Raw genomic sequence first — 24832 nt, 5'->3', positions numbered from 1 at the left:
CAATAATACCACTAAAAAAGGTTTTTTTATATTTAAAAAATAATGATATTTTTTTTATTAACATTATCACAGTGTTTTTGCGCTAATCTTAAGCATCTGAAATTTTATTATTAGTTTAAATTATACTTTACAACCTTGTTAGAATAATGAAATGCATCAAACTAGATTGCGTCTGCTATTGAAACCACGAGAAAGGAAACAGAACGAAGTGAACATCACGACTTCAGATTACTTTACGTTACTTGGATTCTTTAAACAAAGGTAAACCGTGCTGCTTTATTGCTTTATTTTGAATGGAGTATTGAGCTCACACTCGTTTACTAACCTTTCATATTTGATTTTGTTCATTGCGCCAGTTGTTGCTCGTAAAGACCATTCGTGAGAAGCGTATCTCTTCAGTGTTGCAGCTTATTACCGTCCTTTATTTAAAATAAAGTTGGTATTTTTTTTTGATTTTCTATAGCCTGGTTTAGCTAAATTTTTTCTTCTTCTTGTAGGTTCTGTTCGTTCTGGAGTAACCAATTGCTATCAACAGTGTTTCACTAAGTCAGACCAATATTGGTGGGCACGTTCACCATTTGGTAATATAACACACACACATTATTTAAACATAAATATAGTTAATACTAGTCGTGCTTCCTCTGGATAGATAGACAATACTGTTATAAGTTAATCACTCTTTCCTATACTATCATTGCCAGCTGCAATGAATAAGCGAAAGGTTAAAGTGTTTGTAGGCACAAGACAGAGAGCCCGGAGATTAAGAAAAACTATTGATGAGCAATTAAATGAGAATGATGATGAGAGTGTACATAGTGCTAATGAAGAACTGGTCAATTTTCAAATTGAAACTTTAGACAATTCCAATGAAATCATCCATGTTAGTGGCAGTGATCTTGCGAGCCAAGATATTGTTACACTTGGGGGTGATGTGTAACACGAGTGTATTAGGACGTCCACACGGTAAGACGTCAAGTAAGAACATTGCATTCAAGAGACACTACACCGCCTATTTATGGTAGGTGAACAGCAAGGTTGAATCATCGAGTGCTTTCGCCCTTGCTGTCTCTACGAACAATCGAAATAACCCGTATGACTTATTACTGAGCAAGGTCGGTTGTACGAGTACATCCGCCCTTGCTTGTTTCTACAAAAGAAGAAGATACCCTTAACCATTTACTACAAAGCAAGGCCGAACGTTCGAGTACATTCGCCCTTGCTTGTTTCCCCGAAGCGTTAGACAAGGTGCAAGCGTCCTGTGATGCTACCGCAACATTCAGACAAAACAAGGTCGAATGTACTCGTACATTCGCCCTTGCTTGTTTCCAAGAAGGAGGTGAGTGTGTGGTGTGTCTCACGCGTATGTCACGTGATCTCCACGTGACAGATCCCCCTCGTGAAGGCGGTCGCCCCGACTGCTTGATAAACATAAAACCCCCAGAACGGTAACCCCCAAAAAGTATTAAAACCCTAAATCAGAAAACCCAACACACCAAAATAAAGAACAAACAAAAAATCCCGAAAACAAAAAATTCCAAACAAACACCCCAAAAGAAGCATTTAAAAAAACAAAGGAAATGTCGTGTCAAACCTCCGCCACCTGTTCGAGGTGCGGTAGGAAGTGATCGTCTTGAACATCTAATTGTTCGTGGGCCCTCATACGGCCTCTCAGCCAAACAGTTTGGTAACTGAGATAAGTTGTTGCCACCACTAGTAATAGTAACATGATCAGAAGTTCAAACGGATATCTTGGCTCCGACAGCTGAAATTCTTCGGTCGTCTTCTTCATTAACTCTTGAATCTGGAATCCTGTCATTTCAGACGACGCACGAGCACCGTCGTTTCGGCGCAGTAGGTCGCTGATGAAATTAATTGATGTGGCATTCGCCTTCGGGAGCTCAATGATGGCGACCGATTTGAACGTTGTTACATTAAACCCCACTGCGGCCAGCGTGGGTGCCACCAGAGGATCTAACGAGGCCTCCAATCGTCCGTCTAAACTGGCGGGGAAGACCCAGTCTTCCGTTCGAGCCGTACATCCAGGAGGGACATCAAAAATCCCAAACGGAGGCAGCAACAGTGATTGCGGGGGCCCTTGGCTGCTACCGATCGGACATGAGAACACCACCTCATGAGCTGTAACGGCTGAGAACACCCAGCGATTCTCTCCAAGATAAGCTACTTCGGATCCTTTCCATTCTTTAAATTGTTGTCTGCATTGCGTTAGCTTACGGTTGGCGTCATTGGTGAATAACGAAATCGCACAGGATTTCCGTGCTCCCCGTTTTCCTAAACCTGTATGAAAATTACAAATTAATCGTTCCAATTGTTTGCAACCCCGAACGTTGGCAGTCGAAAGTTCAATAAAGGTCTCCAAATCTGTGGAAACGGCCAGAAAATTCGGTAGGTCCCCGATCGCCACTCCATGGGTGCCATTGTCTGTTGCTCGTGGTAAACTGAAAATTTCAAACAGGGTATACTGCTGTGCGTGATCGTAGATCGGAATTTTGATAAAGAGACGAAAACGTCCCTCCACCGCTGCCACCGTCACCGTAGCTTCACGATAGGTCACCCATAATTCTTCACTCGATACTGCCCAACCCAAGGGTAGTTGTCGATTAACTGCTTTCAACACCGAAGCCATTTGAGCAGGTGGAAATATCTGAGGCGCTAATCGGCCGTTTGCCAAGAGGGCCAACCCTTCGTCAAGAGCGTCTGCCAAGTCTCGAAGCCACTGCAGGCTCGCTTCCATCGACTCGAATGCTGTGTCTAGATTGATGAAAAAATCGAAATACTCGATCATGTAAGCTTGACGCTCTGCCATTCGTCCAAGCAAATTTTTGTAATTCTTTGTTAGTTCCGCCGTTTGCCCTTCCAACTCCTGGATCAGCTTGGTATTTGTCCGGATCTCCCAAAGTGATTCGTTCACTACAGTTGCCTGCTGGTCCATCAAATGGACTATTTCATTTTCCCGGTGTGTAAGGCCGGTGATCTTCTTATTCAATCCAGCGAGATCAGCCTGGGTGGCTACTCCGAACAGCCACTTTAACGCTGATCCGCCGCCATCGATCACCGCTCGACGTTGTTTGGAAGGAGAACCAATGGCGTCCCGAAAAGTTGCTAGTCGATGTTCGGATTGATTTAATTCACGTTCAAACCAATGACACTTGACATCAAGTTTTTGGCCGCCGATGCACCTTGTTGATTTCCTGTTTGACGGCACTTAACGGCCATGTCCGCGTACTCCTTCAGCCTCACTTTCAATGTCTGAACCACTGCCTCTGCCGGTCGTATATCGAGGTCTGTTATGACTGTCCAGAATGATTCTCCGAACGCGACACCCGGTTTTTCATTGAAAATCACGGTGTCTCGGACAAGCAACGCATCTACATTGACTGACCCGAGAAAGGTCAATACACAAATTGTGTAAGGCAGCAACAAAGCGAGGTAACGATTCGGTCGACCAGCTCGACGAGCCGGCTGTATCCTTGTGGGGAGGCGGGCCGGCCTGCTTGCTGTCTCTGGCTGACGAACTCCCCCAGATGACGGTACTGGATGGACGCTGTTGTCGGATAAAACTGCAGCCCTCTCACCGTGGTTTCCATTATCCGTACCCGTCTCCCGATGAATCCTCACAGGTGGTTGAGGGGCGTTTGGTAGAGGTGTCTCACGTGTCGCCTCTGTGGATTCCGTATTCAAATTTGGACCTCGTTCGACCAAGTCGTGAAAAGTTTCATTTTTACGACGTGCACAATCTCCGATTTTCTTGATCCGGAACTTAACTTCACTTCGTAGTTCACGGGAGTTGTCTGTCGGATCACTTTGAACGGTCCTTGCCAGCGATGAAGCAATTTTTCTGCTCGTTTTACTTTTCGAAAGGGTTTGTACACCAGGACTTGATCTCCTACTTGAAATTGAAGCTCTCTGTGGCGACTGTTATACTCTCGTCGCTGGTTGTCCTGGGCGACTCCCAATCGCGTGTGCACCAATGCTCGAGCCTTCGCCAATTCGGTCACAACCTGGGTTGCATAATCCGGAGCCGTTCCCGACGTAACCAGCCGAGGGTTGGCATCCGCACCTAATTCCAAATCAATAGGTAACATTGGTTCACGCCCGTAAAGCAAAAAAATGGTGAATATCCCGTAGATTCCTGCCGCGCCGTGTTGTAAGCAAAACACACGTAAGGTAATGCCTCGTCCCAGTCTCTATGGTCCGCGCTGACATACATTGAGAGCATAGCCGCCAAGGTGTGATTCATTCGCTCAACCAATCCGTTTGCCTGTGGATGGTAACTTGACGTTGTCTTGTGGTTGGTTCCAAGATTCTTCATGACTTCTTGGGTAAGCTCAGCTATAAAACATTTCCCTTGATCCGAAATGATGGATTCCGGTGCTCCATGACGCAGCACAATTTGTTCAACGAAAAATGTTGCCACCATATCCGCCTTTCCGTTGGGCATGGCCCGTAGTTCCACCCACTTCGTTAAGTAGTCAACAGCAACGATGATCATCTTATTTCCGGTGTTGGACATAGGAAACGGACCTAAGAGGTCGATTCCCACCTTTGAAATGGACGTGCCACCTGAATACACTGCAGGAAACCGGCTGGTCGTTTGTTCACTCCTTTTCGACCCTGGCAATTAGGACATGATTGCACATAATTCGTAACATCAATCGCCAAACGCTCCCAAAAGAATCGATTAGCAATTTTCGTTAGGGTGCGTCGAACTCCCATATGCCCTGATATCAAGTCGTCATGGTATGCCTTTACGACGCGTTCCCGAAAGGAACGTGGGACGCACAGACGACGATACTGTTTACCGTTTTTAATGGTCTGTAAGCATAGTCGCCCATTGATTAGACAGAAGTTTTTAACGTTGCACGACCTGCTTCCAACTGGTCCATCAGACGACGCCACCGCGGGACCCGACGCTGCTCCGCAACGAATTCTTCCTCCGGTCCAAAATCCACCGATCTGCCACTCCCCACAAGTCCAATGGCCACACAGCGATCTTCTTCTTGGTCTTCGGTCACGGGTAAAGGGCATCGCGAGAGGCAATCTGCGTTGTCATGGAGTTTTCCGCTTCTATACCGGATTTCGATGTCATACTCCTGTATCGACAAGCTCCAACGGCTAGCCGTCCAGCGAGATCTCGTTTGGTTAACAACCAACACAGCGCCTGGTGGTCTGTAACTACCACGATCTTGCATCCCCATACATAACCTTTAAATTTTTTTAAGGCCCAAACCAAGGCCAGGCATTCTTTCTCGGTGATGCTGTAGTTTATTTCGGAGCTGCTTAACAGGCGGCTGGCATAGGCCAACGGATGTTCTTGCCCTTCCACTCGTTGTGCCAATACCGCACCAATGCCGTAGCCACAGGCATCGGGAATGATTTCCATTGGTAGGTCATAATTCGGATGAGCCAGGACTGGGGCTGCAAGCAGCGCTTGCTTCAGTGTGTTGAAGCTGGACTCCTGGTCAGGACCCCAATCAAACACTGCATCCTTTTTGGTTAACAAAATTAACGGGCGTGCAATTATAGAAAAATCTTTGATGTGTGGACGATAATAAGAGCACAGGCCAAGACAGCTCTGTACTTTCTTCACTTTAAGAGCCACCGTCTTTCCTTCGTTGCACGGTGGGAACTCCTTTACCGCTGCTAATTTGTCCGGGTCTGGACGAATACCATCCGCATCCACTACATGACCTAATACTTTCAAACTGGTTTCCGCAAAATGACATTTGGACACCTTCAACTTAAGGCCCGCTTTCTTTAGACTCTCCAATACCAACCTTAGTCGTTCGACATGGAGGTCGATTGTTGACGAGTACACTATAACATCATCCAAGTAGACGAGGCACGCTGTCCATCGAAGTCCGGCCAGTATAATATCCATGGACCGCTGGAATGAACTGGGACCGTTCGATAGGCCAAATGGGAGTACCTTGAACTGGTACAACCCATCAGCCGTAATAAAGGCAGTCTTGTGACGGTCCTCGTCTCTCACCGGAATCTGATGATATCCGGCTTGTAAGTCGAGGATGGAAAAAATTCTGCTCCTTCCAATCGGCTCAGCACATCCGCAATTCTTGGTAGAGGATAAACATCCCGTACCGTGACTGAATTCAGCTTTCTGTAATCGACACAGAATCTCCATGTTCCATCCTTCTTTCTGATTAGCACCACCGGTGCGGACCACGAGCTGTCCGAAATTTCGATAATTCCCGCCTCTTCCAAACTTTTTACTTGTTCGTTCACGATGGTTCTAGCCTTCCACGCGCTGGCATACGGGGCCTGATGGATTGGCGGGGAATCTCCCGTTTCAATGTTATGTTCAGATATGTTGCAGCGGCCTACTTCCGAAGCGTTTGCCGCAAAACATTCCAAATTTTCTTCTAGCAATTGGAACATTTTTTCACGTTTGTCTTTCGGAATGCCATGATTTACTTGTTTTTGAGGTCGTCTATGAGTCTCCTCCGCTGATTCACTTCTTCCTTTGTTGGTGGTCTGGTCATTGGGGAGTTCTCTTCTTTTGTCGTTAGGCCACAGCTCAGCACTTCTCCGTCGTAGCCACTGATGACTCCCAATGTCGTCCCCTTTGGAATCCACACGCTAGTCGACGTTAAATTGGCCAACGGGGTGAAATCCACTTTGGCTGCCAGTAACGCGTGTCCCACCGACACTCCCTTGGTTTGTAGAAGTTTTCCTGATGGTTCGAAACAAAAGTTCTCCGCCTGTAAAGCTGGCGCTACTGTCATCACATTTGCCACTGAGAAAGAAGGATTGTTACATCAGCGTTGGTAATCAATTTAACCGACCGTGTTTGGTGATCTGTCCGCTGCGATGTAATGGCTGCAAGAGGCTGATCTCCAAAAGTAATTGAGGCCTTCGGCTCTCGATAATCAATTTGTACTTTGCCATACTGTTTCAGGAAATCATTGCCCAAAATCAAATCAATTCCGTCCATCCCAAATACCACCGCTTCGCCAGTTGCTGTTCCCATTTTGTGGTTGACCGAAATGGTGGCTGCTCCCATCAACGTTGCTTGTTCTCCATTAGCCATCACCACCCGCGGTCCGTCCCATGGACGCAGCACGAACTGGGATGCACGTAGCAGCTCCGGTGATATAACTGTCAGTGCTGCCCCTGTGTCGACGACTGCCATTACTTGCCGTGTTCCACAAGTGACTTCTTCTCTGATCAGCTTGCTGAAATCTAGTCTAAGGATAGGTTGCTCCTTTATCTCCTCCTGTGTTGATGAATCTGCAGTCGTCTCGGCTAGCTGGGACACGATGTTGATTGGCGCGGGAGGACCCAACGGCCCTCTCTGTGGGCCAGGAGGACCTGAGTAGGATCGTTGTCGGAAACGAGCAGATTGCGGATTTTCCCAACAATTCCGGGCCATGTGCCCCGTTCCGTTACAACAGTAACATTTGAGTACTCCGTTATTGTTTCTGTAGATTCTCTCCGACTCTCCCCACGTAACTGTCTTCTCGTTTCCTGGTCTCTTCGGAGGTGGAGTTGCTTGAATCTTCAAACTTTCTACCGCACCTTGCAGTTCTTTAATTACTTTCCATAATTCCGTATCAGCCACAGTTGGAGCTGGTTTTGGAAGGGTCCGAATGAAATCAATTGGAACATCCGCCACTCTGGTTGCTGCCACCCCGAGCACCGCGTCCGGCCAGTTTCGTCTATTGGCCAAGAGCTTGGCATCAGTAAACCGTTTCGCCGCCTCTAAAAATTCTTCGCCTGTTTTGGGTTGTAACGGGTACAATTTTTCGACCAACGAGGGCCGTAATCCCCCAAAAAGATAGTCGACTTTGGTGGCTTCCGCCATTGTTGGATCCACCACCCTACAAAGATCAATAACATCGTAATAGTAGTTAGTTGTCGCTTCTTCGATACCTTGAACCCGGTTCCGCAAGCGTGTTTCCTGGAACAGCTTGTAGTTTTGTTGCTGAAATTCTTTCAAAAACAGTGTTCTGACTCCAGTTACTGCCGGAAGATCAGCTGCGTTGAGGCCAACCCCCGGTCGTATGGGTAAATCACGCCACTCCGTCGGAAGTGTGGAGCACAGGTACCATTTTCTTGCCGCCCATCCAGATACATGCTGAAATTCGCCCTTAGCTCCGTATCGCCCCATTGATTGTACGCTCCCGTTGACTCGTAACGCTCAAGCCAGTCGAAGGCGTCATCTTCCGGCGTTGCCTTAAAGACCTTGGGACTCAAAAACTTTATCTGAGGAGGCATAATGCCAGTACCTGAATCACTATCGGTATCTGCAAATAACTGCTCCTCGTCAGTGCTATCCCCGTTTTCCTCTTCTTCGCTTTCTTCGCTACTTTCGTGTGCGTCGTCAATACTCTTGTCTACGTTAGATTCTTCAAGATCTTTCGCAGTACTCTCCAACTCGTCGTCTTCACTTTTTCGCTACCTTCTTTAACTGCCTCAATACTCTTGTCTACGTAAGATTCTTCAAGATCTTTCGCAGTACTCTCCAACCTTTTTCAGCCTGGATTATCCGCTGCCCACTTCCCACTACGTCCTCTGTGCTGTCCGGCTCAACAGTTTTCCTTCCAGATGCTGTTCCGGTACCGGGCGCGTAGATGGAGGCAAAGGGTGTAAACGTCTGCTCGGATCCCTTGGACAACTAGGCCAACGTCGATTCGATGACTTTCTCATTTACCTCCGGCAAAAAAATGATTTCTGCATTACAATACCTCAAAATCTTGTCACAGCAATAAACGATTTCCTTGAGAAAGCTAATAGAAACCAAATAGTCTTCCCCACTGTCAGCCGAAAACGTGGCTCCGTATCCAACAATTTAAGATTTGGCACAACCCGTTGGTTAAACCGCTTGTGGTAGAGCCCCTAAACGATTTTCGCCTCTGACAATGAATAATACTATAAGATAAACTTCCTTGCCTTGTCTCCTTAGTAATGCTGCATCTCCACCATTTGTTACACTTGGGGGTGATGTGTAACACGAGTGTATTAGGACGTCCACACGGTAAGACGTCAAGTAAGAACATTGCATTCAAGAGACACTACACCGCCTATTTATGGTAGGTGAACAGCAAGGTTGAATCATCGAGTGCTTTCGCCCTTGCTGTCTCTACGAACAATCGAAATAACCCGTATGACTTATTACTGAGCAAGGTCGGTTGTACGAGTACATCCGCCCTTGCTTGTTTCTACAAAAGAAGAAGATACCCTTAACCATTTACTACAAAGCAAGGCCGAACGTTCGAGTACATTCGCCCTTGCTTGTTTCCCCGAAGCGTTAGACAAGGTGCAAGCGTCCTGTGATGCTACCGCAACATTCAGACAAAACAAGGTCGAATGTACTCGTACATTCGCCCTTGCTTGTTTCCAAGAAGGAGGTGAGTGTGTGGTGTGTCTCACGCGTATGTCACGTGATCTCCACGTGACAATATACTGTTTGACGGTGCACCAGTTGGTTTGGATACTGATGCTAATGTTTCTAACGAGTCTGAGTCTGAAGGTGATAATAGTTTTTTCTTTGACGATAACTCAAGCATTTTGGATCTAGAGCCCGAACAGGTTGCTGATAGTTTGAACGACTTAGACGTAGACGATGATCAGGATGATGATTTGACTGATTGGGATTTGAATCTTGAAGATGTAGACGAGGGTTTAAGTGTCATCGATAGGCAGCAATTGTTCCGAAAACGTATTGCCCATTGGGCTGTGGACACAAACGTTTCAAGGGACAGTGTCAACAAGCTTTTGGCTGTCTTTAGAACTGATCCTTCCCTGTCTTTTCTCCCAAAAAATTACAAGACACTGTTAGGAACTCCACGTAAAGTGAACACCGTCGAAGTTAGCCCCGGGCGATACTTTGAGTTTAATGTCCTTGATGGTATTACTAGTTCCTTAGACTTGTTAAATGCTTCTTTTGAATCTCGCGACGTCGTTCTGAAAATCAAAATTGGGTGTGATGGAATGCCTGCAAGCAAAAGTACGAATTCCCAATTTTGGCCAATTCTCGGCCTTATTGTCATGGAAGGTGCTAAGCCATTTGAGATCGGTTTTTATCACGGACATTCAAAACCAGATCATCCGAATGATTATCTAAGACACTTTCATACTGAGATTACAAACTTAATTGAAAATGGTTTTCATTACAAAGAGAGTAACGTCAAAATCGAGATAGCAGGTTTCTGTTGCGACGCGCCTGCCTTAAGTTTTATAAAATTGGTAAAACCTTGCGGGGCTTACTACTGCTGTATGAAGTGCGAAACCGAAGGAGAGTATGTTTTCAACGGAAGTGGAAGAGGTGGGAGAGTGACATTCCCGGTAGTTGATGCAGTGCTTCGAACGGACGAGTCCTTTCGAAATCGTGATCAGATTTTTCATCATGTGGGGTTATCAATTTTGGAAAGTCTTCCAATCGATATGATAGAATGTTTTTTTATCGATCCAATGCACCTTGTGTTTTTAGGATGCATGAAGAAGTTACTTAATATTTGGGTAAACGAGAGAAAGAGGATGCGTATCAGAATGTCTTCCCAGCAAATTGCTGAAATATCCAGGCTGCTGGTTGCCATTGAAGAACTAATTCCCGTTGAATTCAGTAGGAAAACCCGAACATTAAATGAACTCTCGCGTTTCAAAGCCACTGAATTACGTTTATTACTTCTTTATGTTTTGCCTTTTGTGTTAAAGAATAGGATACCTGACGAAGTATACCAACATTTTATGTTGCTTCATGTTGCCATTCGAATTTTGTCGTGTGATCAGAGTGTGCGTAGTGAAGAAAACACCGATTACGCAAACATTCTTTTGATAACTTTTATTAACCAGAGTCCTGGAATTTATGGCGATTCATTTATCACGTATAATATCCATAATTTGTGTCATTTATCTGAAGAATGTCGACGTTTGGGTGGTCTGGAATCGTTTAGTTGTTTTGTTTTTGAAAACCACCTTGGTACTTTAAAAAATTTGTTGAAAAAAAGTGCCAAACCTTTAGAGCAGCTGGTAAATAGAATTATGGAAAAGCGACAAAATCCACCAGTTGTGACCAATTTTCGCAAAAATCCAGATATGATTAAGCTGATTGACGAGCACTCAAAAGGACCCTTGCTTCCTGATCTTCATGGGTTGCAATATAACAAAGCGTTTTTTCACAAATTACGATTAAGTTCCAGAAGTCCAAATAACTGCGTTGTCCTCGCAGATGACACTGTTATATTGATTCATAATTTTTTACAACTATTTGATGGTGAAATTCTCATTATTGGCCGAAAGTTTTTGGTCTACGAAAATTTTTTGGACTTAAATGGATTGGATTCAAAGGCAATTGGCATACAAATTGTTGACACTTTAGCGACAAATCTTGAGTGCTGGCCATTGAAATCAGTTCGCTTCAAATCAATTAAACTTCCAGTAATTCACAAAGCTCCTCCCACTTCATGTTTCGGAATTGTGAGATTAATGAATTTTGATTTAAGCAACATTTAGTACAGCTCTCATCCAGGTCAGTTTTATTGCTATATTTTTAGTTTTATGATGAACTTGATATTTGGTGTATTCTTTTCTATCAGGTGCATAATACATGGATAAAATACTTCAAGCCATCAAATCCGGAAGCGATCTATAAGCTGTTCGTGTCTTATATTTTTAATAACATTTCAAACATGTATCAAACGTGTGTCATATCTAAACAATACATCTGCATTGATTAAACGGTATATTATATTTTTATTTATTGTGTTTAATCCGTAGCGTTCCCTCCTATATTAATTCAGCGCATCGTCGCGTAAGCGACAAAATACAAAACCAAAATTTTTGATGCCGTACGTACGTGTTCATAAACATATCTTATGTCTATGTGCAAGATACCTTGAAATATATCTAGTTATATATATCTATAAGCTATCTTAGACATATCTTAGATAAAGTAAAATAGATGCAAGTGATGTGGATATCTAAGAGATATCTAAAAGATATCATGTTCTACTAGGGGTTCGCTCCCACAAATAAAAATATCTCCGCTACTTATTGACTTAATCAGTTTATATTTTACTTAATCGGTTAAAAATTATATATTATTTATTTCTATTATGTTTTTTTATAAATAGTGATTTAAATTATATTATTATAATTTAATAATGATATAATAAAAGTATTATTTTGTTTTTAGGGTTGAGCAAATTCACCTAAATCAAATGTCTGGTTTCCATAGAAACGAGACTTCTATTCCTTAACTCTGTCTGTAAAAATTGTAAAACTTTGTAAAATTGTTTGCTATGCCTAACGGCAAGTATTCCCAGCAAACACTGATGTCACGACCGTTGCAAGTTGCTGAACCCTTTTATGATTTTTGGTTGCAAGGGCGACCAACCGACAGTAACGGTCTGCTACAAGAGAGCGTGGGGGGCGTACCTTTTTGGTCTCCTTAGAATCGGTTTCCTCTTTTTGGTTTTTTGGTGTGAAATACTACGACTTTTGTGTTCCCATTTATCAGAGAAATACAGCAATTGGTGAGAATTATAATTTTATTATTTGTCTTATTTATCCTGTGGGAAACAATCTCGCAATTGGTGCCGAAACCCGGGAAAAAAAAATACTAGGCATGGGTAAATGTCTCACGAATCAAGATTTTACACACCCACCTCATGTTTAAATTTACTTTTACGACATTCTTTTGTGCTAACAATTGGTTCTCTGTACATGCAGTGGAAATTGGAAGCCTACAAAGGCCAAGGTGCACCCTGCTATTAGAACCCGCAGAGGTCCTATCAAATATTAGTCCATTTTGACAAAGAAAGTCACCCACCGATTCCCTGGAAGCCTACAAAGGCCAAAGCTCACTCTGACACTTGAAGCCGCAGAGGTTCCATGCAAGTACCAGCCCATTATAGTATCATTGCATATCCATCCTAGTATCATCGGGACAAGGAAACTGTAAGGACTGAACATTCTGAATCCCCTGTAAAACCTCCCCACTAAATTCACTTCTATATAGGCATACCAACTCTTCCTTGTCCTGCTCTTAAGACGAGTGGAAGCCATAAGGCAATTGAAGGGAATTAATTGGAAAAATCAGGGCTGTACCACGCTACAAGAACGTTTCGGAAAGCCATAAGGCAACGGACCAAGTACTTGGTAAATAAGACTACGCCATACCGAAACGCTCGTTTACTAATTATAATTATTCTAAGGAGTTTCGTAAAAAAAAAACGGAGAGGTTGACATCGGAAAATAAACGCACCTCGCCATAAGAGCATTTGGAAAGCCATAAGGCAACGGACCAAGTAATTGGTATGGACACCGACGATGTGGAAGCCTCAGGGGGCGAGGCAACTAAGAAACCAAGAGACCCGGAGGTCTACAAAACGAGGCGATCCACTACTAAAAGGTTATTCACGCGGACCGTGAATTCTGTGGAGCAGAAAATCAATTCGGAGGCTAGCAGAGATACCATGACGCTGCTAAAGGAGATTATACAAGAACTGATGAACCAATGTCTGTACCATCATTCAAGATACTTATCAGCAATAGCTCCAACAGGCGACTCGCTTAATACGGAGGAACAGTGGGAGATCAGGACTGACACTGCTGCCCGCGACGCGTTCAAACTTATCGATGATTACCTCAACACTATCCAGTCTGACGAGGCGCCCAACGGCGGGGTGAAAAGGCCTGCGAACGATAAAGGTGACTCATCGGTCGTTCTCGCAGAAGCCAAGAAGAAGCGAATGGCAGCAGAAGAAGCGCTCAAGAGTACTGAGGAAGAAACTAATAAGAAAATTGAAGAAATCTGACGCAACTCACATGCTCAGCGAGTCGAGCTACAGGGCGAAATTAATCGTAAGAGAGCTTTAGAATCGTCCCTGGAAATTACAAATCCAAGAGACACGATCGGGCCTGATGACAACTCTACGTCGTTTGACAACCATCCCGAGACTATCTTCCCGGATCGCCACCGCGACCATTAAACCGCTCAAGACCGTTCGACAACCCTCCCGGGGCTACTTTACCAAATCCACCACCACGGTCAGCAGACTATTCCGGCAGTGGCGGGTTCAACTGGTTATCAACCATGCTACCCAGGATCGAGATGACGCCCTTTAACGGAGACCCGCGTCTGTGGCGCTCTTTTTAAAGATCCTTTAAAGAGCTCGTTCACGAAGTTTTGCCGTCTAACGCCCAGCGAATCGTAGCGTTAAGGAACATGTTGACACCAGACGTGCGACAAAGATTTGAGACTATGCTGAGAAACCCCGACAGCTACGAAAGAGTCCTTAACGAGCTGCATAGCCGATATGGAGATCCGTACCTGATTGAACGGGTCTACCTGCACAGCATACAACGTATTAGGAACTGGAGAGACGGCGACGGGCACGCACTGCGTGACTTGGCCGCCCAAATACACGACGTTACCTCCGGGCTTCAGGACGAGAATGCGTCCCACATCTGCTCTGGTCCCGCTCTTGAGTTCGTCACCGACAAGCTACCCAGCGATCTCAGAAGTAAATGGGGAATTTATCTTCATAGAAGAAGGCCTGCCGTAATGACGCTAATGGATCTCGACAGATGGTTGCAAGAAAGAATAAACAGTGATATATGGACTATCCCGATCCATAAGCGATCGACAGGAGAAAGAGAAAAGCAGACAAGGAACCATCAAGAAACGAGAGCTGGGCCAACAAGTCGACGCGAGTATCCCGCGGTCCTTTTTACCGCCAAAGGACAACTGCCAAGAGACACGACGGCGAGGGAAGGTCCGTCCAGTAAACCTTTGGGTAACTGCCAGTTTGGTAAACAGCAAGGACATCCACTTTATGAATGCGGCGTCTTCATAGCCGCAACCCCCGACGCACGAATCCGTATGGTGATGAGCGAGGGCAACTGTGTTAGGTGCCTCGGAAGAAAACATCTAAGTTCCGAATGTAGGAAAACCATAACGTGCTCTATTCAAAATTGCAACCGCAAACATCACCCATTGCTACATGGAGCGGAACTTCCCAAAGGTTTAGCTCAAATTCAACCGCGAGATGCCGCATCTCCACTTACTGGCGCAAACGCTCTGTGTCTAGCTACAAATACATCCATCCAAGCCGGATATTATCCTACCCATCGTCTCATTGGTGATTCGGGCAGGAATTAATAGCAAAAGAATCCTAGCGTTGCTGGACAGCGGAAGCCAAGTCACGCTTGTAAGAGCCGATATCGTGAACGAACTAGGACTCACCGGAGAAATAGAGAAAATTCGGCTCTCAACCTTCCACGGACGAGATCCTGATTTAATCGCTACTAACATCTGTTTCACATTGGAATCCGAAGATGGAGATTGGACGAGCGCTGTGGCAAACGCTCTCGCAGTTCCACATTTAAATTTAACTCGAAGCAACGTGGATTGGCAAGTGGAAAAAGCCAGATAGGATCATGTCGCCGACTTAGACCTCCCACAAACGGACGACCGGCCGATACTGATGTTATTGGGCATGAATGTCAAAGAAGCCCACCTTCCCGTGGAGGTCCGACGTTCGAAAACTGACACAAAGGGACCGTACGCGATGCGGACCGTTCTCGGTTGGACCGTTTTTGGAAGCCGACCCTCATATCTCGTGGTAAACGACTCGACTAGAGAGCGTCACACCTCATGCAACGCCGTAGCACTATACAGCCTGCTGAAATCCCTCTTTGAGGTAGACACGCGAGCACTCCCGGCGAAAGAAGACGGAAAATTCGTATGTCGGTCGGACAAACGGGCGATGAAGCAGTTGGAAACCACAACAAAAGATCTGGGAGGAAGATACGAAGTCGGTTTGTTATGGGCGACAGACAACTTCTCCATTCCTAACAACCGCCCCCTCGCGCTGCCGCGCCTTTTTGCAAACGAACAGCGTTTCGCTAGGGATCCAGCGTATGCGGTGAGATACAGCAAAATCATTAATGAATACATTGACCTTGGGTTTGCAAGACCTCTCCACCCAACGGAATTAGCCGGGCCTGAAGGAAAAACCAACTACCTCGTCCATTTTGGTGTAACCAACCCGAATAAACCAAACAAGTTAAGAGTAGTGTTTAACGCAGCGCTTCAATTCAAAGGAAATTCATTAAACGATTTACTACTACCGGGGCCGGATTTTCTCACCAGTCTAATCGGAGTACTCCTGCGCTTCCATGTTTCTGCCATTGGCGTATCAGCCGACATTGAAAAGATGTTTCTACAAGTGAAGGTACCTTAGGCGGATCAGTCTGTTCAACGTTTCTTATGGAGGGAGCCAAACAGTAAAGAGGCGCCTAGTACGTACCAAATGTGCGTACACGTATTTGGAGCTACATCATCTCCAGCGTGCTGCACTTGGGCCCTCCGGAAGGCGGCAATAGACCAACCAGAATTCAATCTGCTCTCCAAGGTAGTCAAGAATTTCTACGTCGATAACTATTTGGATTCCTTCGACCAGGGAGAGGACGCCATGGAGTGGTCACATCGGATGATTTCAATGCTGAAAAATAAAGGGTTCCGTTTGAACCAGTGGTTGAGCTCCTCAAGAAACGTTTTGACTTCCATACCAGCTACCGAGAGAGCCCATTCAAGCTTGGACATCGATCTGGATCGGCTGCCTATTAAACGAACGCTCGGAATGTCCTGGGATTGCGAGTTTGACGAATTCCAGTTCAACTTCAAACCTCCACCACAAGTCAAAACCAAACGGGAAATGTTCGCCGCCGCAGCTTCTATTTTTGACCCTCTGGGGTGCATCTGCCTCGTCATCATCTCAGTAAAAATTCTAATGCAAGAGATCTGGAGAAGGGGAATCAGCTGGAACGAGCAGCTGCCAGGAGACATCTTGCAAGAATGGGGCGACTGGTGTTTTGAACTCGGCAGAGCAACCAACCTGCGAATCCCTCGATGTTTTCGCCCTATTAACTTTGTGGCCGACCAATGCGACGTGCAATTACATGTTTTTTCTGACGCTTCAAAGGATGGGTACGGAGCAGTCGCATATTTGCGCTACTCACTATCAACATCAGATGAAGAACGTCACGATATGAGCAGAATACCATACCGAGAGTGCATCCGATCGCTGATGTATCTTATGGGAATGACACGAACAGATATTGCTCTAGCTGTCAACCAGGCTTCAGCTTATGTGCAGGATCCAGGAAAAGAACATTGGAAAGGAGTCAAGCAAATCCTGGCCTATCTTGCTAAAACAATTCATCATGGAATCTGCTACGGTGGAAACCCAAACGCTGCATTACTTGGGTTCACGGATGCCGACTTCGCCGCTGATCTTAAATCCCGAAAATCCACTACGGGAGTTGTGTTCCTCTACAACGGTGGCCCAGTATCATGGGGCAGTCGACGACAGAGAGCAACGGCTCTCTCAACGACGGATGCAGAATTCTACGCCGCTTCTGAAGGCGCCAGAGAGTCCATCTGGATCAAAAGCCTCCTACTGGAACTCGGAATTGATGTTGGGCAGGTATTGATTCGTTGTGATAGCAAATGCTACATCATCAAAGAACAAAACACATAGACGTCAAGTACTTTTATGTACGCGACCAACAAGACCTGGGCAACATTGCAGTAACTCACCTACCCGGAAAGAATCAACCTGCTGACATGTTCACCAAGAACATGAAATCTTCCGTATCAATCCATTCAATTGATTAAATTTGAAATCCATCTGACTTATACGTTAAGGGCAAATTAAATTCCAAAACAATGTAATGACATCGATACAGCAAACTCGTCAAGGAGCGAAGCCTTTTTTCACATGTTTTAACAATATAATTCCAAATGAAATTATATTCTACCTAAAGTACCTAGTGAGATCCATTACTGAAAACTGAATTATACTATTCCTATTTGTTCGGAAGAATTGTAAACAAATGATCTGGTAACTTAATTTACCAATTGATCTCACAGTTGGAACCTAAATACGATGACTGTTGCAATGGGGTATCGATCCTGCGACTTTAACTATGACAGTCAGACATGCTAACCACATAGACATCCAACATTTGTTGTTCACTGGTGATGGTGATATGTGAGTAAGGTAAATTTTATGAACAAATAAGAATTAATAAATGGTAATAAATGTATGGGATAAAAATATACACACACATATATAGGTATGCTTGTTGTTAGGCACAAGCAATACGGCAAACTCAGAAGTGGTGAGTTCGATTAGATTTTTCTGACTGGCACCCACAGTAGGAGCTGTATGAGAAATAGTCCACCTGAGAATTTAAAACAAATGTATTTAAACAAAAAAAAATAAGGTAGCAAAACATTGCAAGAGTTTAAAATTTTGACCCATAAATATATATATACTATTGTATTAACCATTCTGGTTGGAAACTAACCCTCACCTGGAATCGTAATATGTCAAACAACAAATGGCATTCCTGTCTATACTTAGCGTTTGCACCATACACACAAGAAGAATTACACCAGACTCATCATCATCTTACATGATGAACTCAAATAAACTGAATGTTCTGAACCTAAATGGAAACAATCATAAATTATCTTGATTTGTTTAATGTGCAGAGGAAATTAAAAACACTAAACAACTGTTTGACTCACCTCTACAACTGAATTCTGTCTAATAGGCAGTATCGTCCTAACTTCTTAGTTACTTCGAATGCCCGATTGATTAAAGGTTAAATTGCCTATATCAATCAGTAACTGTCATTGTATGTTCTATTTTTAGAATCAAATGAATCTCTGAGTGAGCATGCCTGATCAACTATAAAAGCATATGTTAGTAAACAAATTCAAAAAGTATTTTCTTTCTCTCCTTTTGAATATTCAATTTCTGCAAGCTACCTAAGCAGACCAGGTCTTTGTGACGATTTTTCTTTCTTTCTCAACAAAACTGATTTACACCGACTATTTCAACAGACCATGTACCTGCGGACAACCTTTTATTAACAAGTGAATGTATATATTCATTTGCCAACTAAATAAATTGATACCGGGAAATATTGCCAAGAGCAAAACTAACTGGGTCAATAAGCGCAACACATACTTGTCTAATAAATTATAGTTTTCCTTGTCAGGATTTCTCCTTTTTCCGTCACCATTAAGTTAGACCAGGTGTTAAAGCTATAGGTTTCCACAACTCAATGGTGACGGTTGCCAAAGGCAATTGGGAATCTTGATATCGTCTGCTGGTCTGTTCTTAAAGTTTTTTCCTTTTTCTTTATTACTGACTCCACTTTGGTGGTTAACTCAGGTTAAAACGAAATTTAAAGCCCTATCTAGCAAATGGCGAATACAATTTGCAGTTCAGGGACTAGTAAAAATTATTGCTTCTGATGTCTCTTTGGATAAACATTCAAAATTGTTTTTCTTATTTTCGTTCCATTTCTTCATTTCATCTGGGAATTTGACATCCAAATAAAGTAGCCTTTCATCGGTAGTTTCTGTATACGGTTTTTTCACTTTCAGTCTTTGCATTACATGCTGTGTCGTGTTAGTGTTGAAATTGTTATTTGCGCATACCAAATATATTCTCCAACATGTGCGGTTGCCTAAACCCACCTGGTTGCCAAACCGAAGGATAACGTTTAGCAACACCCTTCTTTATGCTTTCCCTCTCTCTTTCCTTGCCTTCTTGCTGTCAGTCAATCTTTTGCTCACTCACTGATCTTTTACACTTAATTGTGACAAGTACTTCAACATCATCATTATTGTTTTGTCCCCTGGGTAACTCTACATATATACTGTACCCCTACAATTATTAAGATGCATGTATTTATCTGTGAGTTAATATATTGGCTAACATGTGAATTACACAATGTGTTCCAACAGGATATGGGCCCAGATACGAATTCAAAGTACAACACATTGTTCGAAATGGCGAGTTCCACCTCCAAAGATGTCAGCCATATTATTAAATTTTATGGAACCAACTTTTCTTCCTGGAAGTTTGGCATTTGGAGGTTCCTAGAGAAGTTTAAGCTCACGTCAGTCGTAGACGGGACTGAATCATTTCCTGCTCAGGTAACGAGAATTTTATTAACCCCTGCTTAGGTGAAGCGAGTTCATGCTAACATTGCTGACTTATGTAACACCACTTCCCAAGTGATGCGAGTAACAAAACTCATGAACAACCTTATACCCACTATCAAGTGATGCAAGTTACTAACTCATGTCTTCTTTATCATTACAGACCTTGCAAGAAGGAATAGTCACTAATGCAGCACTCATTGAAGCCTGGCAACAGAAAGACGTTGATGCTCGTACCTACATCTACTCCATAAATCCATCCGTCCTTCCACGAGAAATCTGCCAATCGATGGCGCGGTAAAAATTCTGTTTTTTCTGTTTTTTGGGGTTGGGTAAAGATAGGCAAAAAAAGACAGTTTTTGTGTTATTGCCGCTTTATTTCATCCCCCGAATCAATTTAGCTCCCCTTCGGTTGGGAGGGGAGTTTTACGGACTTGTAGTAAAATTGGCCTTGAAGGAACAGCCACATTTTTGTAGTCTTTGTTTTTCCAACTCCCCTTCAAAAATGGCTTGAAAGTATACCCTCTTTTGGTTTGTTTTCATTAAATAACGAAATTTTAATGAGCAAAAAAAAAAATACTAAACATAACATGTCGACGTAAAATTCAATTTTACATCCAATGGCTTAGGTCCCATTAAAATCGAACCAGAAAAAACGACACAATAAAAAAAATCTCTATCTCACGGCAAAATTACAAAATTTGATTTTAACATTTAAATATCTCCTAAACTAATAAAGCTACAATTCCGAAACTTTCACGGCCGTTTTTTTTTTGCCTTTCTCCACCCAACCCAAAAAACAAAAAAAATCGGAATTTTTACCGCGCCATCGATTGGCAGATTTCTCGTGGAAGGACCCTTTACGATCTATGAGGAAAGTGTGTAAATCACTAAGTATCCCGTACAGCACGGTTCGATACACCATCATGCGATTTAAGGAAACAAAGTCTAATATGGACAGACCTGACCGTGGCCGTTTTTAAGTCCTTTCTTCTTCAGACAAGCGATCAATTAAAATCATAAGTAAGAGGGATCGAACCAAAACTATGCCTGTCATAACTGAAGAGTTCAACTGCAGCAGGGGAAAAATTTGTTCACAAACTAGTATTCGTCGTTGTCTACTGAGTTGGGGTCTTAAAGGTCGGGATGCGGCAAAGAAGCCTTTATTGCCAAAGCAAAATGTTGTAAAACGGTTGGCCTTTGCTAAAGAGCACGTTAATTGGACAAACGATCAGTGGTCTAAAGTTTTTTTTTCAGACAAAAGTAAATTCGAAGTTTTCGGCAACAGACGCCGTTTATTAGTCCGAGGATTTGAAGGCGAAAGGTTTAAAAAGCATTGTTTACAACCTACGGTAAAGCATGGCGGAGGTAATGTAATGGTATGGGGAGCAATTTCCGCCAATGGTGCAATTCCTCTAAAACTAATTCAGGGTATTATGGACATGAAGGTAACTTAAGTGGTATCCACAGCCGTCATTCATTCCCACAATAATTAAATTAACTTTAGTTTTATCATCAAGTCTTGATTCGTAACGACCTCCCTGGTGAAAAGCGGATTATAGCAAGAGTGTTTGTCTTCCCAGAAGATAATGACCCAAAAAATGCATCTAAACTTTGTCGTGGAGATCTAAATAGAAAAGAACAGGCTGGTGTGTCGATCATTCGAGCATGTTTTAAGTCGAGTTAACGGAGAGTCACGTTTACTTTGTAGGTGAAGTTATGCGTATGGTGTGGCCACCTCAGAGCCCGGACCTCAACCCTATAGAACAAATTTGGGATCATCTTGACAGTAAAATCCGAAAAATGTGTAAATACTCAAAGAATGCGCTCTGGAAAAATTTGCAGCAGACTTGGGTGGAAATCTCAAACAAAACTTTCTCGAAATACATTTTTTAATGAGATCCCGCTGTGAAGCAGTTATCAAAGCAAAAGGCGGTCATACGCGGTTCTAACATACACATTTGTTCTGTGATCTCTGTATCTCAAAGCCGCATAGCCTCCCACATTGTGTGCTGTAAATCAAAGAATTATGGTACAATAATTAGCATACTAACTGAAACCTGTTATGTTAACGCTTTAGGTAATTGATTGAAATACTTTAGAGATAAACAAACAGTATGAAAACTGTATTTCCCTCCCCACTTTCAGAACACATTATTTTTTGGCATCTACGGGGGTATCAGATGTCACAGAGTTTGGTTTTACAAGACTCTCCTGCTTATTGTAAGGAATGCATCAGCTCACTCTTTCTTGGAAAAATATCCTCCCTCTCATTCCTGGAAACAAGTAATTTTCCTTTCCATCCTTTCATTACGCTCACCTTGCGTTGGTGATCGCGTTGACTTTGTTTGTCGTATAAAACCCCATCAATTGTAATTCTTCGTTAATCAACGCTGGCCTGTTCACCCAGTCTAGTGTTGATTCACCCCTTCGCGAGTCAAGTGTCAGGTCGTTTATTCGACCTGCTACTGGCTTGCTCGTTCCCCGTTTAAACTTGTCTTATTTGTGTCTTTGTTGTGCTTGACGCTGGCTATACGGCTACGGCCTGTATGTATGCCTCCAATCGTTTGAGACATTCATCGACTTGTTTGAATCATGTTAACATTTTACGGGAATATACCATCGAACGAAGTCCGCAGCTTCCTTTAATCGAGTAAAAGCTATTTACTTAAAGATGAAGTAAGTAGGGGTTTTACATTATTATTTAAGTCGTTAGCCTCTTTCACTGCTTCATCTTTAGACTTGACGGGTACAATCTGAACTTCCAAAGGTACCAAGTTGTAGACATCCCCTGTTATATCATGGATTGCTGTTTTCCCATCTTCCGAAAAAATCCATTTCACTATTTACTGAGAAAAATTCCACATTACCTCAGAATTGCGAAAAAAAATTTTTTTCGGTGTTTTTTTACCGTTCAAGGAACGTAAAAAAGGTATCTGTCTTTGACTACGCGTAAATTTTTGATAAATTGCAATGAGTGATCTAGTGCAAAAGATAATTTCATGATCATAGCTTCGATAAATAATACTAATGTAAGAAACTTAAATGTAAAACAATTGCAAATCTGGAATTCACTCAAATTGACTCTGGAATGCACCCCCATGACCTACGGCTATGCCGCGGGTAGGGACAGCTTCAGTCGGTTCTCTGGGGGTGATCCAATAATTGAAAACTATAGAATATAGCATAGAACCCTTAAAAAATTTTTAATTCAAAATAAGACCGTTTTTAAACATTTATTTAGCTTTAGAACGCAAAAAATACAAAAAATTTTTGAGTATAATTAATATATGAAAAAAATTCCCACGCGAGACACCCAATGTCCTATCTCTCGCGAGTTAAAACACCCAAATTGGACTTAAGTGATCCTATTCTTTTGGCGGGTAGTGTAAGTATCAAGCTGGCCACAGTGTTATGGCACATGTTACTGCCATTGAACAACTAGCTGCCTATCTTAAAGATTTACAAGCTCCAGTCTCCGAAGTACAAATCATGTCAAAGATTCTCCTCACACTGCCATCCAGCTTCCGTCATTTTCTCTCCGCATGGGATAATGTTCCCACAGCTGACAAAACTACCAAGTTACTAAGTTCCCGACTGGTAAAAGAAGAGACAATTACCAAAAATTTTAACAATGGTGGAAGCGATCCTTCTGATCTAGCCTTCTTCTCAGCACGTTTCTCACTGCAAGCACCAGACACATCTAGTAATGCCCTCTCAGCTCAACGCAACTCCAGAGGAGGCTACCCTGGTCTCAGACGGCCCCATCGTGGTAACAGAGGAGGTCATCTTGGCTAAAGAGGAGGAAATATTTTTTGTTACTATTGCAAACGTAAGGGCCATGCAAGTAACATATGCCGGCTGAAGCTGAGAAACGAAGGTTCTACCACCACTACTATCTACAGCTACTGCCAACATAAAAGTCACACAGTTGATATCTGTCAAAAAAGGCTGAGAAACGATAGCAGTCAAACTGAACAACAACAATCTGGCTCTATGGACTTCGGTTATCTCTCATCTATCTGTTTCTCTGCCCGACGCCACTATGACTGGTATGCTGACTCTGGAGCCACTCAGCACATGACAGACCAATGACACATACTCAATAACTTCGAACCCATTGCTCCTGGAACATGGACCGTAGCCGGTATTGGAAATAATTGTATGGCAGTCCTTGGCCAAGGAGAGGTCGAATATTCATCTGTAGTAAACGGTGTCACTCATACCGAAACTATACAAGGAGTACTATACGTCCAATGAATCGGCGCAAATCTATTCTCTATCGCTTCGGCCACGGATGCAGGAAGCGAAGTTCACTTTATCGACAACAAAATTCATATCTTCCGACAAAGATCGATCAAGATGGTCGGTCAGCTTTCCGGAAAAACTCTATATCATTTAAACTTGGTAGTCAAAGGTAAACCTGCCTGTACAATTCATTTCAAAACTTGTGTTAACATTGTATCTTACATCAAAGGTTCTCACTCACAATCAGGTCTGCCCTACGAGCGAATGTTTCAGCTAGTTTACACATCTGGCACCAGCGTTTAGCTCATCTTAATCAAAGAACAATCCTTAAGATGTCGTCAAAGCAGATGGTGGAAGGTCTAAACATCACAGACACAAATCTCCAATCACCAACGCCATGTGAAGGATGTTTGCTGGTAAGATGCCCAGGATGCCTTTTTTTACAGGGCGTACAAGAGCAACTGAAATTGGTGAGCTAATTCACTCTGATGTGTGCGGACTGATGCAAGAAATCACTCCAGGTGGATCCCGTTACTACATCATTTTTCGAGACGATTTCAGTGGCTGGTGTGGCAT

The 24832-nt window shown here is 43.3% G+C and overlaps 1 protein-coding gene, 3 long non-coding RNA genes and 1 pseudogene across 4 annotated transcripts; 4 read left to right on the top strand and 1 right to left on the bottom strand.

Annotated features, from left to right (window-relative positions):
- Positions 1 to 140: 140 nt before the first annotated feature.
- On the top strand, positions 141 to 979 carry LOC123475772. Its single transcript, XR_006651080.1, has 3 exons — positions 141 to 261; positions 357 to 435; positions 498 to 979. It is a non-coding gene; the product is annotated as an uncharacterized LOC123475772 (long non-coding RNA).
- An 8465-nt stretch (positions 980 to 9444) lies between these two features.
- LOC116918962 lies at positions 9445 to 11720 on the top strand (the record flags this gene model as incomplete). The annotated part of the gene is made up of 2 exons (XM_045178623.1): positions 9445 to 11506; positions 11574 to 11720. A coding segment is annotated over one exon (2046 nt), but the record flags the coding sequence as incomplete, so codon positions are not given.
- A 1575-nt stretch (positions 11721 to 13295) lies between these two features.
- LOC123475634 lies at positions 13296 to 15142 on the top strand (annotated as a pseudogene).
- A 2973-nt stretch (positions 15143 to 18115) lies between these two features.
- On the bottom strand, positions 18116 to 18709 carry LOC123475881. The gene is made up of 3 exons (XR_006651427.1): positions 18581 to 18709; positions 18364 to 18498; positions 18116 to 18231 (listed from the first exon to the last, which is right to left on the bottom strand). It is a non-coding gene; the product is annotated as an uncharacterized LOC123475881 (long non-coding RNA).
- Positions 18710 to 19597: 888 nt separating this feature from the next.
- Positions 19598 to 22523, top strand: LOC116930382. The gene is made up of 4 exons (XR_004398394.2): positions 19598 to 19705; positions 19811 to 20002; positions 20172 to 21657; positions 21720 to 22523. It is a non-coding gene; the product is annotated as an uncharacterized LOC116930382 (long non-coding RNA).
- The last annotated feature ends 2309 nt before the right edge of the window (positions 22524 to 24832 follow it).

Source organism: Daphnia magna, linkage group LG9 (genome assembly GCF_020631705.1).
Source record: "Daphnia magna isolate NIES linkage group LG9, ASM2063170v1.1, whole genome shotgun sequence".
NCBI classification, from domain to species: Eukaryota; Metazoa; Arthropoda; class Branchiopoda; order Diplostraca; family Daphniidae; genus Daphnia; species Daphnia magna.
The sequence above is the reverse complement of the archived record's forward strand: the minus strand, read 5'-3'. Positions and strand labels throughout refer to the sequence as shown.